The sequence below is a fragment of the Carcharodon carcharias genome, chromosome 35 (genome assembly GCF_017639515.1).
Source record: "Carcharodon carcharias isolate sCarCar2 chromosome 35, sCarCar2.pri, whole genome shotgun sequence".
In the NCBI taxonomy this organism is placed as follows: domain Eukaryota; kingdom Metazoa; phylum Chordata; class Chondrichthyes; order Lamniformes; family Lamnidae; genus Carcharodon; species Carcharodon carcharias.
This window is the reverse complement of record NC_054501.1, coordinates 1,880,896-1,898,342: the sequence shown is the minus strand read 5'-3', so window position 1 is coordinate 1,898,342 and position 17,447 is coordinate 1,880,896. Positions and strand designations below refer to the sequence as shown.

The following is a 17,447-nucleotide window of genomic DNA, read 5'->3' as shown; positions in this document are numbered from 1 at the left end:
GTCCCTCTCTCTCTCAGGCAGATATCTGTACACTGACCCGTGTCTCTCAGTCCCCTCTCTCTCTCAGGGCGATATCTGTACACTGACCCGTGTCTCTCAGTCCCCTCTCTCTCTCAGGGAGATATCTGTACATTGACTGGTGTCTCTCAGTCCCCTCTCTCTCTCTCTCAGGGAGCTATCTGTACACTGACTGGTGTCTCTCAGTCCCCTCCCTCTCACTCTCAGGGAGATATCTGTACACTGACTGGTGTCTCTCAGTCCCCTCTCTCTCTCTCAGGGAGCTATCTGTACACTGACTGGTGTCTCTCAGTCCATCTCTCTCTCAGGGAGATATCTGTACACTGACTGGTGTCTCTCAGTCCCTATCTCTCAGGGAGATATCTGTACACTGACTGGTGTCTCTCAGTCCCCTCTCGCTCTCTCTCAGGGAGCTATCTGTACACTGACTGGTGTCTCTCAGTCCCCTCTCTCTCTCTCTCAGGGAGATATCTGTACACTGACTGGTGTCTCTCAGTCCCCTCTCTCTCTCAGGGAGATATCTGTACACTGACTGGTGTCTCTCAGTCCCCTCTCTCTCTCTCTCAGGGAGATATCTGTACACTGACTGGTGTCTCTCAGTCCCTCTCTCTCAGGGAGATATCTGTACACTGACTGGTGTCTCTCAGTCCCTCTCTCTCAGGGAGATATCTGTACACTGACTGGTGTTTCTCAGTCCCTCTCTCTCAGGGAGATATCTGTACACTGGTGTCTCTCAGTCCCCTCTCTCTCAGGGAGATATCTGTACACTGACTGGTGTCTCTCAGTCCCCTCTCTCTCTCTCAGGGAGATATCTGTACACTGACTGGTGTCTCTCTCTCTCTCTCTCTCTCTCTCAGGGAGAGATGTGTAAACTGACTGTTGTCTCTCAGTCCCCTCTCTCTCTCAGGGAGATATCTGTACACTGACTGTTGTCTCTCAGTCCCCTCTCTCTCTCAGGGAGATATCTGTACACTGACTGGTGTCTCTCAGTCCCTCTCTCTCTCTCAGGGAGATATCTGTACACTGACTGGTGTCTCTCAGTCCCTATCTCTCAGGGAGATATCTGTACACTGACTGGTGTCTCTCAGTCCCCTCTCTCTCTCTCTCTCAGGGAGATATCTGTACACAGACTGGTGTCTCTCAGTCCCCTCTCTCTCTGGGAGATATCTGTACACTGACTGGTTTCTCTCAGTCCCCTCTCTCTCTCAGGGAGATATCTGTACTCTGACTGGTGTCTCTCAGTCCCCTCTCTCTCAGGGAGATATCTGTACACTGACTGGTGGCTCTCAGTCCCTCTCTCTCTCTCAGGGAGATATCTGTACACTGACTGGTGTCTCTCAGTCCCCTCTCTCTCTCAGGGAGATATCTGTACACTGACTGGTGTCTCTCAGTCCCTCTCTCTCTCTCAGGGAGATATCTGTACACTGACTGGTGTCTCTCAGTCCCTCTCTCTCAGGGAGATATCTGAACACAGACTGGTGTCTCTCAGTCCCCTCTCAGGGAGATATCTGTACACTGACTGGTGTCTCTCAGCCCCTCTCACTCAGGGAGATATCTGTACACTGACTGGTGTCTCTCAGTCCCCTCTCTCTCAGGGAGATATCTGTACACTGACTGGTGTCTCTCAGTCCCTCTCTCTCAGGGAGATATCTGTACACTGACTGGTGTCTCTCAGTCCCTCTCTCTCAGGGAGATATCTGTACACTGACTGGTGTCTCTCCGTCCCTCTCTCTCAGGGAGATATCTGTACACTGACTGGTGTCTCTCCGTCCCTCTCTCTCAGGGAGATATCTGTACACTGACTGGTGTCTCTTAGTCCCCTCTCTCTCAGGGAGATATCTGTACACTGACTGGTGTCTCTCAGTCCCTCTCTCTCAGGGAGATATCTTTACACTGACTGGTGCCTCTCAGTCCCCTCTCTCTCTCACAGGAGATATTTGTTCGCAGCAAACAAGGAGGGATTATGAGACAAGGTCTGTGTCTGTGGAGTGGAGTTGGGCTCTTGGCCTAGCAAACATCATCACGGATAGACTGCTCTGTTAATGGGATTGACAGCTTACCGGGGCCTGTCCCGGGATAGAGTGGTTTCACAGCCCCTGTGGATTCTGGGTATATTACCTGCCATCACACTGGGAGTTTTGAGAGCTCCTTAAGTGACCATTTTGTAAATTTGGAGGCATGTTAACGCTGCCGGGCTGATTCCAGTTTCAAGGTCTCTCCCCAATTCAGGACAGCTGAAAGGACCTGACAGACAAAGGAGATTTGAAGTGTGCGCCGACAGTGCGGTGCTCCCTCAGCGCTGACCCTCCGACAGTGCGGCGCTCCCTCAGCGCTGACCCTCCGACAGTGCGGCGCTCCCTCAGCACTGACCCTCCGACAGTGCGGCGCTCCCTCAGCACTGACCCTCCGACAGTGCGGCGCTCACTCAGTACTGACCCTCCGACCGTGCGGCGCTCCCTCAGCACTGACCCTCCGACAGTGCGGCGCTCCCTCAACGCTGACCCTCCGACAGTGCGGCGCTCCCTCAGCGCTGACCCTCCGACAGTGCGGCGCTCCCTCAGCACTGACCCTCCGACAGTGCGGCGCTCCCTCAGCACTGACCCTCCGACAGTGCGGCGCTCCCTCAGCACTGACCCTCCGACAGTGCGGCGCTCCCTCAGCACTGACCCTCCGACAGTGCGGCGCTCCCTCAGCACTGACCCTCCGACAGTGCGGCTCTCCCTCGGCAATGACCTTCCGACAGTGCAGCGCTCCCTCGGCACTGACCCTCCGACACTGCGGCTCTCCCTCGGCAATGACCCTCCGACAGTGCAGCGCTCCCTCGGCACTGACCCTCTGACAGTGCGGCGCTCCCTCAGCACTGACCCTCCGACAGTGCAGCGCTCCCTCGGCACTGACACTCCCGACTCTGCCCTGTTAAAAATCTCGCTGTAATTTTAGAACAGTGCCTCGTGCCTCATTAATTATTTCAGGTCGGCCCTCTGGAGAGCAGAGGCATCAAACGACGCGTGCTCTTTGATAATTGTCAGCCTTCCTGCTCACCGAGGATCTGAGGCCTCTCCCCACTGTGTGTGCGTCTCTCCCAGCCAGCAGCCAGCGCTGGTGAACAGATCCTCTCTTGTGGTTGCTAAGCTCCATCCCCTCAACCTTTCCAACTCTTCCTTGCCTCCACCCCCCCCCCCCCCACCCAAGTCATCCAACTCCCCTCGTCGTCTCCTTGGCTATTCGCACAGGGCGGGCTTCGCGGCCAGCTCTCGAGCCTGCAGAGGCTCAGAGACCAGCAGGAGGAGATTGGCCTGGTTTCCCCTCCTCGTCTCCCGCCCTCCCCTCCCCTCCCCTTTTGCTGCCTTCAGACGAGGGGCCCCCTCAGGACCCTCCCGCACCCCCCACCTCCCAGGGGGGACATTGTTGTGGTCTTGGGGTGTGAGCGTGACCCGGTGGGGGGGTGGGGTGAAGGCTCCCGCTGCAGCATGAGATTCTCTTTGAGTCTGAAGAGGCAGCTCCGAGATAGAGCAACAGACGGAGAGAGAGAGAAGGGCAGAGGAAGGGAGGGAGGAAGACAGAGAGAGCAGTTCCGAGGGAGGGAGGGAGGTGGCCAGGCATTCGGAGGTAGGGGCGGTGTAGTAAGAGGAAGGGAGAGGGCCATCCGGAGGGATAGGACGAGAGTGAGGCTGGCAGAGAGAGGGATAGAGAGGGAGCGAGATTGAGGTGGGCAGAGAGAGGGAGGGAGAGTGAGGCAGACAGAGAGACGGAGCGAGGGTGAGGCGGAGAGAGATAGGGAGCGAGAGTGAGGCGGACAGAGAGAGGGAGCAAGAGGGAGCGAGAGTGAGGCGGAGAGAGAGAGGGAGCGAGAGTGAGGCGGGCAGAGGGAGCAAGAGTGAGGCGGACAGAGAGAGGGAGCGAGAGTGAGGCGGAGAGAGAGATGGAGTGAGAGTGAGGTGGGCAGACAGAGGGAGCGAGAGTGAGACAGACAGAGAGAGGGAGCGAGAGTGAGGCGGGCAGAGGGAGAGAGAGAGTGAGGCGGGCAGAGAGAGGGAGCGAGAGTGAGGCGGACAGAGAGAGGGAGCGAGAGTGAGGCGGGCAGAGAGAGGGAGCGAGAGTGAGGCGGGCAGAGAGAGGGAGCGAGAGTGAGGCGGAGAGAGAGAGGGAGCGAGAGTGAGGCGGAGAGAGAGAGGGAGCGAGAGTGAGGCGGGCAGAGGGAGCAAGAGTGAGGCGGACAGAGAGAGGGAGCGAGAGTGAACCGGACAGAGAGAGGGAGCGAGAGTGAGGCGGAGAGAGAGAGGGAGTGAGAGTGAGGCGGGCAGAGAGAGGGAGCGAGAGTGAGGCGGGCAGAGAGAGGGAGCAAGAGTGAGGCGGGCAGAGGGAGAGAGAGAGTGAGGTGGGCAGAGAGAGGGAGCGAGAGTGAGGCGGGCAGAGAGAGGGAGCGAGAGTGAGGCGGGCAGAGAGAGGGATCGAGAGTGAGGCAGGCAGAGAGAGGGAGCGAGAGTGAGGCGGGCAGAGAGAGGGAGCGAGAGTGAGGCGGGCAGAGAGAGGGAGCGAGAGTGAGGCGGAGAGAGAGAGGGAGCGAGAGTGAGGCGGAGAGAGAGAGGGAGCGAGAGTGAGGCGGGCAGAGGGAGCAAGAGTGAGGCGGACAGAGAGAGGGAGCGAGAGTGAACCGGACAGAGAGAGGGAGCGAGAGTGAGGCGGAGAGAGAGAGGTAGTGAGAGTGAGGCGGGCAGAGAGAGGGAGCGAGAGTGAGGCAGACAGAGAGAGGGAGCGAGAGTGAGGCGGGCAGAGGGAGAGAGAGAGTGAGGCAGGCAGAGAGAGGGAGCAAGAGTGAGGCGGGCAGAGAGAGGGAGCAAGAGTGAGGCGGGCAGAGAGAGGGAGCGAGAGTGAGGCGGGCAGAGAGAGGGAGCAAGAGTGAGGCGGGCAGAGAGAGGGAGCGAGAGTGAGGCGGGCAGAGAGAGGGAGCGAGAGTGAGGCGGACAGAGAGAGGGAGCGAGAGTGAGGCGGGCAGAGAGAGGGAGCGAGAGTGAGGCGGGCAGAGAGAGGGAGCGAGAGTGAGGCAGACAGAGAGGGAGCGAGAGTGAGGTGGGCAGAGGGAGCGAGAGTGAGGCGGGCAGAGCGAGGGAGCAAGAGTGAGGCGGACAGAGCGAGGGAGCGAGAGTGAGGCGGACAGAGAGAGGAAGCGAGAGTGAGGCGGGCAGAGAGAGGGAGCGAGAGTGAGGCGGAGAGAGAGAGGGAGCGAGAGTGAGGCAGGCAGAGGGATGGACAGTGAGGCGGACAGAGAGAGGGAGCGAGAGTGAGGCGGAGAGAGAGAGAGGGAACGAGAGTGAGGTGTAGAGAGAGAGGGAGCGAGAGTGAGGCGGAGAGAGAGAGGGAGCGAGAGTGAGGCGGAGAGAGAGAGGGAACGAGAGTGAGGCGGAGAGAGAGAGGGAGCGAGTGTGAGGCGGAGAGAGAGGGAACGAGAGTGAGGCGGGCAGAGAGAGGGAGTGAGAGTGAGGCGGGCAGAGAGAGGGAGCGAGAGTGAGGCGGGCAGAGAGAGGGAGCGAGAGTGAGGCGGAGAGAGAGAGGGAGCGAGAGTGAGGCAGGCAGAGGGATGGACAGTGAGGCGGACAGAGAGAGGGAGCGAGAGTGAGGCGGAGAGAGAGAGAGGGAACGAGAGTGAGGTGTAGAGAGAGAGGGAGCGAGAGTGAGGCGGAGAGAGAGAGGGAGCGAGAGTGAGGCGGAGAGAGAGAGGGAACGAGAGTGAGGCGGAGAGAGAGAGGGAGCGAGTGTGAGGCGGAGAGAGAGGGAACGAGAGTGAGGCGGGCAGAGAGAGGGAGTGAGAGTGAGGCGGGCAGAGAGAGGGAGCGAGAGTGAGGCAGGCAGAGAGAGGGAGCGAGAGTGAGGGGGGCAGAGAGAGGGAGCGAGAGTGAGGCGGAGAGAGGGAGCGAAAGTAAGGGGGTCAGAGAGAGGGAGCGAGAGTGAGGCGGAGAGAGAGAGGGAGCGAGAGTGAGGCGGACAGAGAGAGGGAGCGAGAGTGAGTCGGACAGAGAGGGAGGGATAGTGAGGGGGACAGAGAGAGGGAGGGATAGTGAGGGGGACAGAGAGAGGGAGGGACAGTGAGGGGGACAGAGAGAGGGAGGGGCAGTGAGGGGGACAGAGAGAGGGAGGGACAGTGAGGTGGACAGAGGGAGGGAGGGGCAGTGAGGCGGAGAGAGAGAGGGAGGGACAGTGAGGCAGAGAGAGAGAGGGAGGGGCAGTGAGGCGGAGAGAGAGAGGGAGGGACAGTGAGGCGGAGAGAGAGAGGGAGCAAGAGCGAGGCGGGCAGAGAGAGGGAGTGATAGTGAGGCGGCCAGAGAGAGGGAGCGAGAGTGAGGCGGAGAGAGAGAGCGAGGGACAGTGAGGGGGACAGAGAGAGGGAGCGATAGCGAGGTGGACAGAGAGAGGGAGGGACAGTGAGGGCGACAGAGAGAGAGAGCGAGGCGGGCAGAGAGAGGGAGTGATAGTGAGGCGGCCAGAGAGAGGGAGCGAGAGTGAGGCGGAGAGAGAGAGCGAGGGACAGTGAGGGCGACAGAGAGAGAGAGCGAGGCGGGCAGAGAGAGGGAGGGATAGTGAGGCGTACAGAGAGAGGGAGGGACAGTGAGGGGGACAGAGAGAGGGAGGGGCAGTGACGGGGACAGAGAGAGGGAGGGACAGTGAGGGGGCAGAGAGAGAGGGAGGGACAGTGAGGGGCACAGAGAGAGGGAGGGACAGTGAGGGGCACAGAGAGAGGGAGGGGCAGTGAGGGGCACAGAGAGAGGGAGGGGCAGTGAGGGGGACAGAGAGAGGGAGGGACAGTGAGGGGGCAGAGAGAGAGGGAGGGGCAGTGAGGGGGCACAGAGAGAGGGAGGGACAGTGAGGGGGCAGAGAGAGAGGGAGGGACAGTGAGGTGGAGAGAGAGGGAGCGAGAGTGAGGCGGGCAGAGAGAGGGAACGCGAGTTATCAAGCTCCCCCTGCCCCCACCAAGGGTTAACCTCCAGCTGCACGTCCCTGGTTCAGCCTCCGCTGCACGAGCAGCGGGCAGATTGTGGGTGGTGGCTGCCACTCGGGGAGAGGTCGGTGAAGTTGCGGGCGAGCAGCGGTGGCCCCTCCTGTGGCCCTGGGGAACCAGCGTGCTGCAATCCTCCCTCCTCCCTGCTCGGTACAGAAGCTCTCCGTCCCAGGAAGCAGCCACCGGGAAGCGTGTTAGCCTACCTGCTCACACCTGCACAGTCAGGGGAGCGGGAAGGGAAGAGGCTTCCGACCCTTTCCAATGTGTATGGTGATATTTGCCCCGGTAAGATAAGATCTTTTCATTCTCTTACTGCGGACGGCTGTGATGAAATGCCTTTTACTTATACATTCACTCCGTCCGACGCACATTTACAGCTGATGTTTATCAGTGCTCTCCTCTTCTCTGATAACAATCTGTTTGCAGTTTTTCTGTTCGATTAATAACCTTTCCCCTTCAAAGCCCCCGGTTTTTGTCCTCCATCTGTCTTGTGGGAGACGGCCACCTCCTCATCAATGATCCCCGCTCCCTCAAGACCAGATGTTGCCTCCTGTGCCTCACTGGGTCTCGTTCTCCAAGCGGGTCGGCTTGAGCTCCCACTCTAGCGTGTCGAGGACCCCATAATCCAGGGCCGACACTCCCCGCCGTGTAGCAGGACTGAGGGAGCGCCGCACTGTCGGAGGGTCGGTGCTGAGGGAGAGCCGCACTGTCGGAGGGTCGGCGCTGAGGGAGCGCCGCGCTGTCGGAGGGTCAGCGCTGAGGGAGCGCCGCACTGTCGGAGAGTCGGCGCTGAGGGAGCGCCGCGCTGTCGGAGGGTCAGTGCTGAGGGAGAGCCGCGCTGCTGGCAGCGCTGAGGGAGCGCCGCGCTGTCGGAGGGTCAGTGCTGAGGGAGCGCCACACTGTCGGAGGGTCAGTGCTGAGGGAGCGCCGCACTGTCGGAGGGTCAGTGCTGAGGGAGCGCCACACTGTCGGAGGGTCAGCGCTGAGGGAGCGCCGCACTGTCGGAGAGTCGGCGCTGAGGGAGCGCCGCGCTGTTGGAGGGTCAGTGCTGAGAGAGCCGCGCTGCTGTCAGCGCTGAGGGAGCGCCGCACTGTCGGAGGGTCAGTGCTGAGGGAGTGCCACACTGTCGGAGGGTCAGTGCTGAGGGAGCGCCGCACTGTCGGAGGGTCAGTGCTGAGGGAGCGCCACACTGTCGGAGGGTCAGTGCTGAGGGAACACCGCACTGTCGGAGAGTCGGCGCTGAGGGAGCGCTGCGCTGTTGGAGGGTCAGTGCTGAGAGAGCCGCGCTGCTGTCAGCGCTGAGGGAGCGCCACACTGTCGGAGGGTCAGTGCTGAGGGAGTGCCACACTGTCGGAGGGTCAGTGCTGAGGGAGCGCCACACTGTCGGAGGGTCAGTGCTGAGGGAGTGCCGCACTGTGGGAGGGTCAGTGCTGAGGGAGTGCCGCACTGTGGGAGGGTCAGTGCTGAGGGAGCGCCGCACTGTGGGAGGGTCAGTGCTGAGGGAGCGCCACACTGTCGGAGGGTCAGTGCTGAGGGAGCGCCGCACTGTCGGAGGGTCAGCGCTGAGGGAGCGCCACACTGTCGGAGGGTCAGTGCTGAGGGAGCGCCACACTGTCGGAGGGTCAGTGCTGAGGGAGCGCCGCACTGTCGGAGGGTCAGTGCTGAGGGAGCGCCGCACTGTCGGAGGGTCAGTGCTGAGGGAGCGCCGCACTGTCGGAGGGTCAGTGCTGAGGGAGAGCCGCGCTGCTGTCAGCGCTGAGTGAGCGCCGCACTGTCGGAGTGTCAGTGCTGAGGGAGAGCCGCACTGTCGGAGGGTCAGTGCTGAGGGAGTGCCGCACTGTCGGAGGGTCAGTGCTGAGGGAGCGCCACACTGTCGGAGGGTCAGTGCTGAGGGAGCGCCGCACTGTCGGAGGGTCAGTGCTGAGGGAGCGCCGCACTGTCGGAGGGTCAGTGCTGAGGGAAAGCCGTGCTGTCATGTCTACATCGACTCTCTGAATGAGTAGTTCACTTAGTGCCACTCTCCTGCCCTCTCTCCTCAGATAATGATCCAATTCCCCCCCCTTTGGAAAGCCTCGATTGATCCTGCCCCCCCTGCCCCACACTCTCAGGCAGCGCGTTCCAGATCCTAACCACTCGCTGCGTGAAAAAGTTTCTCCTCGGGTCTCCGTCGCTGCTTTACTCTCATATTTAGGTTGCTGTGAGCTGGGTATCCCTTTCCTTTTAGGTTCGAACCTAACCCAACTGACAAAATATAAGCTGGCCGGCCCTCTTGTAGATGGAGAAGTGTTCCTACTGGAAAGCCCTCGCAAATACAGTCTCGCAGCTCACTCCAGATTCCAGCTCTTTAGATCCTGTTTAAGGTCAGAAGTGGGGATGTTCGCTGATGGTTGCACAATGTTCAGCACCATTCGCGACTCCTCAGACACTGAAGCAGTCCATGTCCAAATGCAGCAAGACCTGGACAATATCCAGGCTTGGGGCTGACAAGTGGCAAGTTACATTCACCCCACACCAGCGCCAGGCAATGACCATCTCCAACAAGAGAGAATCTAACCATCGCCCCTTGACGTTCAATGGCATTACCATCACTGAATCCCCCACTATCAACATCCTGGGAGTTACCATTGACCAGAAACTGAACTGGACCCAGCCATATAAATACTGTGGCTACAAGAGCAGGTCAGAGGCTGGGAATCCTGCGGAGAGTAACTCACCTCCTGACTCCCCAAATCCTGTCCCCCATCTACAAGGCACAAGTCAGGAGTGTGATGGGACACTCCCCACTTGCCTGGATGAGTGCAGCTCCCACAACACTCAAGAAGCTCGACACCATCCAGGACAAAGCAGCCCCGCTTGATGGGCACCCCATCCACAAACATTCACTCCCTCCACCACCGACGCACAGGGGCAGCAGTGTGTGTACCATCTACAAGATGCACTGCAGCAACTCGCCAAGGCTCCTTCGACAGCGCCGCCCAAACCCACCACCTCTACCACCTAGAAGGACAAGGGCAGCAGACACATGAGGAACACCACCAGCTGCAAGTTCCCCTCCGAGTCACTCACCATCCCGACTTGGAAATATATCGGCCGTTCCTTCACTGTCACTGGGTCAAAATCCTGGAACTCCCTCCCTAACAGCACGGTGGGTGTACCTACACCACACAGGACAAAATCCTGGAACTCCCTCCCTAACAGCACGGTGGGTGTACCTACACCACACGGGGACAAAATCCTGGAACTCCCACCCTAACAGCACGGTGGGTGTACCTACACCACACGGGGACTGCAGCGGCTCAAGAAGGCGGCTCACCCACCACCTTCTCAAGGTCTGGCCTAGCCAGCGAGACCCACATCCTGTGAAGGAATATGAAAAAGTTCCCCAGCTGAGCCATGGTCAGGTCTTGAACTCTTTGCTTTACTGCTCCTGTTGCTCGACAGAGACACAGACCGGGCTTGTATCCCCGAGAGTATCACAGATTAAGTGCGGCGGGGGAGTTGGGATCTGATCGAGGGTTTCAATCGGGTTGATAGAAAGTATAGTCTCTGGTGGGGGTGGGGGTGGGGGATGGGGTGGAGGAGGAGTCCAGAACAAGGGGGCAGTACCTTAAAGTTCAAGCCAGGCTGTTCAGTGGGGGTGATGTCAGGAAGTGCTTCCTCACACTGAGGGGAGTGGTAATCTGGAACTCTCCCTCCCCCCCCCTCCCAAAATATCTGTCAAGTGGAGGGGGGGGCTCGAGTGGAAATTTCAAACCTAAGATTGATAGTTTTTTTTGTTGGGTAAGGGGGGGATTGAGGGATATGGAACTGACGAGGGTAGATGGAGTTAAGATACAGATCAGCCATGATCTGATTAATTGGAGGAACAGGCTCATGGGGCTGAATGGCCTCCTCCTGTTCCTGTGTAACAGGCTCGAGGGGCTGAATGGGCCTCCTCCTGTTCCTGTGTAACAGGCTCGAGAGGGGCTGAATGGGCCTCCTCCTGTTCCTGTGTAACAGGCTCGAGGAAGGGGCTGAATGGGGCCTCCTCCTGTTCCTGTGTAACAGGCTCAAGAGGGGCTGAATGGGCCTCCTCCTATTCCTGTGTAACAGGCTCGAGAGGGGCTGAATGGGCCTCCTACTGTTCCTGTGTAACAGGCTCGAGAAGGGGGCTGAATGGGCCTCCTCCTGTTCTTGTGTAACAGGCTCGAGAGGGGCTGAATTGGCCTCCTACTGTTCCTGTGTAATAGGCTCGAGGAGCTGAATGGCCTCCTCCTGTTGTGATGTTCTTAAGTATTGTTAGAGAGCTCTTAAAGATCGCTTTGGAGTGGCAAACCACCTCCTTATAAAGGACCCTGAAGTGTTTGATGGAGACAGTGTAGAGGGAGCTTTACTCTGTGTCTAACCCCGTGCTGTACCTGTCCTGGGAGTGTTTGATGGGGACAGTGTAGAGGGAGCTTTACTCTGTATCTAACCCCGTGCTGTACCTGTCCTGGGAGTGTTTGACTGGGATAGTGTGGAGGATGTGTTTTGGTGTGTAGAAGGGTTAAGTTGGTAATGAATTTTGCACATCTACCCGGTTTGTCCCTGTCAGCAAGCCTCCAGCAATGTGTCTGCTGGGGAGTTGGAAGGTGCGGTGTTATATCTTGGAGAAGTTCAGGGTAAGCTGTTAATTATTTATAAAGCCACTAATGCATTCAAATGAGCTACATGTTCAAACCTTATGAAGATTCTCTGCTAAATTATTTAGACTGCATTCGTTCATTGACTCCTGTGAGTCTTCAGAGATCTGATTTTAATAATGTAGACAGCTGAGTTTGGAGAAGTGAGGGGATGGGAAATGGATGGGGGGGGAGCTTCACTCTGCCTCTCTCTCTCTCTCTCTCTGCCTTCCTCTCTCTCTCATTCTATCTCCTGTGTCTCCCTGTCTCTCGCTCTCACTCTTTCACTCTCTTGTTCCCTCTCTTCCTCTGCCTTTCTCTCTTCCCTTTCTCTCTCAAACGCCCTCTCACTCTCTTTCTCTCTCTCACTTTCTCTTCCTCTCTCTGCCTCTCCCTCTCTCTGCCTTTCTCACTCACTCTTTTTCTCTCTCTCTCTTTCTTTCTCTCTCTCTGTCTTCCTCTCTCTCACACTCTCTCTCTCTGTCTTTCTCTCTCTCTGCCCTTTCCGCTCGTTCTTTCTCTCCCACTTGTTCTTTCTCTCCCGCTCTTTCTCTCTCTCACCCTTTCTCTTTCTCACCCCCCTCTCACTTTTTCTGCCTTTCTCTTTCTCTCTCACCCTTTCTCTCACTCTTTCTCTCTCTCTTTCTCTGCCTTTCTCTCTTTCTCTCTCTCACCTTTTCTCTCTCTCTCTCTTTCTCTGCCTTTCTGTCGTTCTCTCTCTCACCCTTTCTCTCTCTCACTCTTTCTCTCTCTCACTCTTTCTCTCTCTCTCTCTTTCTCTGCCTTTCTCTCTTTTTCTCTCTCACCCTTTCTCTCACCCTTTCTCTCTCTCACTCTTTCTCTCCCTCACTCTGCCTTTCTCTCTGCCTTCCTCTCTCACTCTTTCTCTCTCTCACCCTCTCTCTCTCACACTCTCTCTCTCTCACACTCTTTCTCTCTCACTCTTTCTCTCTCTGCCTTTCTCTTTCACTCTCTCTGCCTTTCCCCCTGTCTCTCTCTCGCTGCCCCCTCTCCCTCTCTCTCTGTCTCTGTCCCCCCCCCTCTCTCTGTCTCTCTCTCTCTCTCTCTGTCCCCCCTCTCTCTCTCTCTCTCTGTCTCTCTCTCTCTCTGTCCCCCTCTCTCTCTCTCGCTGCCCCCTCCCCCCTCTCTCTCTCTCTCTGTCTCTCTCTCTCTGTCCCCCTCTCTCTCTCTCTCTCTCTGTCCCACCTCTCTCTCTCTCTCTCTCTGTCCCCCCCCACCTCTCTCTCTGTCCCCCCCTCTCTCTCTGTCCCCCCCTCTCTCTCTCTCTGTCCCCCTCTCTCTCTCTCTCTGTCCCCCTCTCTCTCTCTCTCTCTCTGTCCCCCTCTCTCTCTCTCTGTCACCCTCTCTCTCTCTGGCTGTCTCCCCCCTCTCTCTCTCTCTCTCTCTCTCTCTGTCCCGCCTCTCTCTCTCTCTCTCTCTCTCTCTCTCTCTCTCTCTCTCTCTCTCTGTGTCCCCCTCTCTCTCTCTCTCTCTGTCCCCCTCTCTCTCTCTCTCTCTCTCTGTCCCTCTCTCTCTCTCTCTCTCTGTCCCCCTCTCTCTCTCTCTCTCTGTCCCCCCCTCTCTCTCTCTGTCCCCCTCTCTCTCTCTCTGTCCCCCTCTATCTCTCTCTCTCTCTCTGTCCCCCTCTATCTCTCTCTCTCTCTCTGTCCCCCTCTATCTCTCTCTCTCTCTCTGTCCCCCTCTCTCTCTCTCTGTCCCTCTCTCTCTCTGTCCCCCTCTCTCTCTCTCTCTCTCTCTCTGGCCCCTCTCTCTCTCTCTGGCTGTCTCTTTCTCACTTTCCCTGTCTCTGGCGCTGTTTCCTGGTCCATGCCTCTGCCTGTCGCTCTGTCTCCCTGTCAACCCTCCCTCTCTCCCTCCCTCCTCCCCGTCTCTCTTTCTCTCTCCCTCTCTCTTTCTCCGCCTTTGTCTCTTTCCGAATCAGTGTGTGGGTATAGAGAGAGAGAGAGACGGGGAGATAGAGAGACGCAGAGGCTGAGGAGGATAGAGAAAGAGGCAGATAGAGAGAGGGAGAGACAGACAGAGAGTGAGAGAGAAAGTGAGCCCTGACTGGACGCCAGTTGCTTTGGTGGTAACCAGATGAGGTATTTTGAATGACCAGCTGATCAAGAAGCCAAAAGCCTTTGCAAGGGATGTTAACGATGGAAATCAGAACTCTAAAGCAAGCGAGTGGATTAAAATGGCAGAATGCAAGCTGTCAGTTATTTACCCATGTGTCATTCCACAGTCTCACCTTTCGTTCCAATGCTGAGCGTTGCCTCTTCTGTGCTTTACTGTTGAAGGCACTGTTCCCTCTCATCATGTCTGTCTGTCTCTCTCTCTCTCCCTCTCTCTTGGCTGTTGCCGCCTGCAGATTTTTGCCATCTTTGCGTTCGCCACTTGCGGCAGCTATTCCGGAGAGTTCCGCCTCAGCGTCGAGTGCATCAACAGAAGCGAGAGCGACCTCGACATCAGGGTGCAGTTTGAGTACCCATTCAGGTAGGTGTGCGTTTGGCACCCACCAGCTTTCCTGACTTGTCAACCACCACCGCCCCCCCTCCCCGCTCCGAGTCCGCTTAACTGGAGATGAGAACAGAAAAGGCCGGGAAAAGCCTCAGCGGGTCTGGCAGCATCTGTGGAGAGAGAGAAAGACAGAGTTAACGTTTCGAGTCCGTCTGACTCTTCAGAGCTAAAGAGAAGTAAAAGTGTGATCAAATTTACACTGTTTAAGGGGAGGGGGGTGAAGCTGGATAGAAGGCCAGCGATAGGTGGGGACTAAGGAGAGATTGACAATGGTGTCGTGGACAAAAGGAGTGTTAATGGTAGTGTTAAAGACTAAAGGAGGTGCTAATAGCGGCATTAAGGTAAGAAAGCAGAATGTGTTAATAACAGAGCAAGGGTCAGTGCTCTGTGAAAGAACAACATGGAACAAGTAACAGATGCCCTTTTTTGGGGGAGGGGGGATGGTGGGGGGGGAAATAGGATGGAAAGGGATAGAAAAAGGGGACAAACCAATGAGTAAATTAATAAAAGTGAAAATAAGTGAATAAAAGAATACTTTTTCAAAGAAAAGGGGAGGGAATGGAGGAGAGAGTTCATGATCTAAAGTTGTTGAACTCAATATTCTGTCCGGAAGGCTGTAAAGTGCCTAGTCGGAAGATGAGGTGTTGTTCCTCCAGTTTACGTTGGGCTTCACTGGAACAATGCAGCAAGCCAAGGACAGACAATGTGGGCAAGAGAGCAGGGTGGAGTGTTAAAGTGGCAAGCGACAGGGAGGTCTGGGTCATGCTTGCGGACAGACCGAAGGTGTTCTGCAAAGTGGTCACCCAGTCTGCGTTTGGCCTCTCCAATGTAGAGGAGATCACATTGGGGAGCAGCGAACGCAGTAGACTAAGTTGAAGAAGGAGCAAGTGCTTGACTTGAGGCAGACCTTCCACCCTCCAACACACCTGCCCCTTCGATAGCAGAGCAAGTATTCTTGGGGTTTATTGGAAATCGGTGCCCCTCGCAGCTTGCCCACGCCCAGGACCTTGACAAGCCTGTGGCTGATCTCCAGGTCACCCAGTGTTTACCCAATGTCAATTGGACTTTGCTAGCCCCAAACATCCACACTTCAACTGCAGAATCATGCATTTTGTGATTACTTTTAGGCACATCTTATCAGTTGCCTATGTACAGGACTACTGGGAGTTTAGCTTACTAATCTCCTGTTAGAGCATATTAGAATCACACAGCACAAGAGGGGGCCATTTGGCCCATCATGCCTGTGCTAGCGCTTTGAAAGGACTATCCGATCAGCCCCATGCTCTTTCCCCCAACCCTGCACTTCACTGCCCACTCACCGCTCTTTCCCCCTCACAGCCCTGAATGTTTCCCCCTTCCAGTATTTGCCCCCTCCCCCACTTTTCGAGGGTGAATCTGCTTCCCCCGCCTTTCGGGCAGCGCCTTCCAGATCCCAACAACGCACCACATCCAAAATAAATAAAACTCTCCTCATCTCCCCTTCCCCCACCCCCTCCCACCGATTCTCTTCAATCTGTGTCTCCCCCCCACCCCCCCACCGCCTCTGGTTACCAGCCCTCCCTCCACTGGGAACAGTTTCTCCTCATTCACTCGATCGAGACCCCCTCGTGATATTGAATCCCCCTCGATTCCATCCCCCCCCACCCCCCACCCCCCCCAACCTTCTCCTTAACCTTAACAATCCCGGCTCCTCCGGTCTCTCCGACATGAACTGAAGTTCCCCTCATCCCTGGGGACCCTCCTGGTAAATCCCCTCCACACCCTCTCCGTGCCCATCGACATCCTCCCCTGAAGTGCCGGGGGTGGGAGTTGTCAAGAGTCGTGCTTTCTCAAGGTTTAGCAAACATTCCTGATTTTTGCACTCTCTCTTTCTCTGTTAATAAACCCCAGGGATCCAGAACGCTTTTATTAGCTGCAATTTATGGCCCAGAAACAGGCCGTTCGGCCCCTCTGCTTCGTGCCGGTGTTCCTGGCCCACTACACCAGCCTCCTTCCACCCCCTAAGTCACCTCCCTCGCCGCCTCCCCCCCACACCCCCCCACCTCACCTATTCGAACCCGGGTCCCCAGAGCATCGCCCCGGGTCTCTGGAATACCAGCCCAGTGACACCGCTACCCCACCACCTCCTCCACCCTGGACCCACCCCCCTCCCCCACCAACGAACCTCGATCCGCAGAACCCTCCATCCATCGGGCTAGGCCAGCGCTCACTGACCTGGGTGAATGTTTCTCTCGGTCTCAGGCTGCACCAGGTGTACTTCGACGCGCCCACCTGCCGGGGAGACAGGACCGAGCGGTACTTCCTGACCGGTGACTACTCCTCGTCGGCCGAGTTCTTCGTCACCATCGCCGTCTTCGCCTTCCTCTACTCCACGGCCGCCACCATCGTCTACTTCTTCTTTCAGCCCAAGTACCGGGAAAACAACAAGGGCCCCATGATCGTAAGTGGCTTCCGGAAGGTTCCGCTCGCTTTCCTTTTCTTCCCCGACAAAAATCCCTCGCTTATAATGGGGATTTCCTATGTCAACGTGTCACGCTGCAATTCCACCCTCCTACCAGTGGTGGTGCTGTGGCACATAGATTTTCGCTCCGAGCGCTAACTCTTTTATCGGGTTGGTGCATAACAATGAGGGCTTGACTGTAGGGTGTTAAGGCAGGGGGCTGAATTAAACCTTCACACCCTCGCGTTTGACTCGGTTTGACCCAGAGACTTCACTCGGATTCCCAATTGGAGGGCACAGCGCTTCCAACGACGAAGGCACATTGGGTGCGCAGTGGGAGGGAGTCGCACCTGCTGCATTTAAACAGGAGCAGGAGGCGGAGGCCATTCAGCTTCTTGAGCCTGACCCACCGTTCAATACCCTCATGGCTGGGATCTTCTAACTCGACTCCGCATACCCCCCCCCCCCCCCCCCCCCCCATCCCTCGACTCCCTCGGCGTCCGGAAGTCTCCTCGCTCTCCACCTCGAATGTACCCGACGACTGGGCTTCCTCCGGGGGTCGGGAATTCCAAAGATTCACAGCCCTCTGGAGTGAAGGAAGAAGGAATCTCTCCTCGTCTCAGTCCAAAATGGCCGCCCCCTTTTCCTGAGACTGGGACCCTTCCGTGTTCCAGACTCTCCAGCCGGGGTGAGCAATGTAGTGCAGTGAGTCACGCTCTCGATTTCTCTCTGTCTCTCTCTCACTCGTTCACACTGCCTCTCCCTCGCTCTCTCTCTCTCTGCCTCTCCCTCGCTCTCTCTCGCTGCCTCTCCCTCGCTCTCTCTCGCTGCCTCT

The 17,447-nt window shown here is 57.3% G+C and overlaps 1 protein-coding gene across 2 annotated transcripts in view; it reads left to right on the top strand.

Moving 5' to 3' along the window:
- The window catches only part of LOC121272828 (prickle planar cell polarity protein 3-like), a 393,901-nt gene that overhangs the window by 256,740 nt on the left and 119,714 nt on the right, over positions 1–17,447 (top strand). For both annotated transcript variants that reach the window (XM_041179638.1, XM_041179637.1), the window contains exons 3-4: positions 14,024–14,148; positions 16,414–16,612. In XM_041179638.1, the coding sequence (XP_041035572.1) occupies positions 14,024–14,148; positions 16,414–16,612 (324 nt within the window). The remainder of the gene's footprint in view (positions 1–14,023; positions 14,149–16,413; positions 16,613–17,447) is intronic.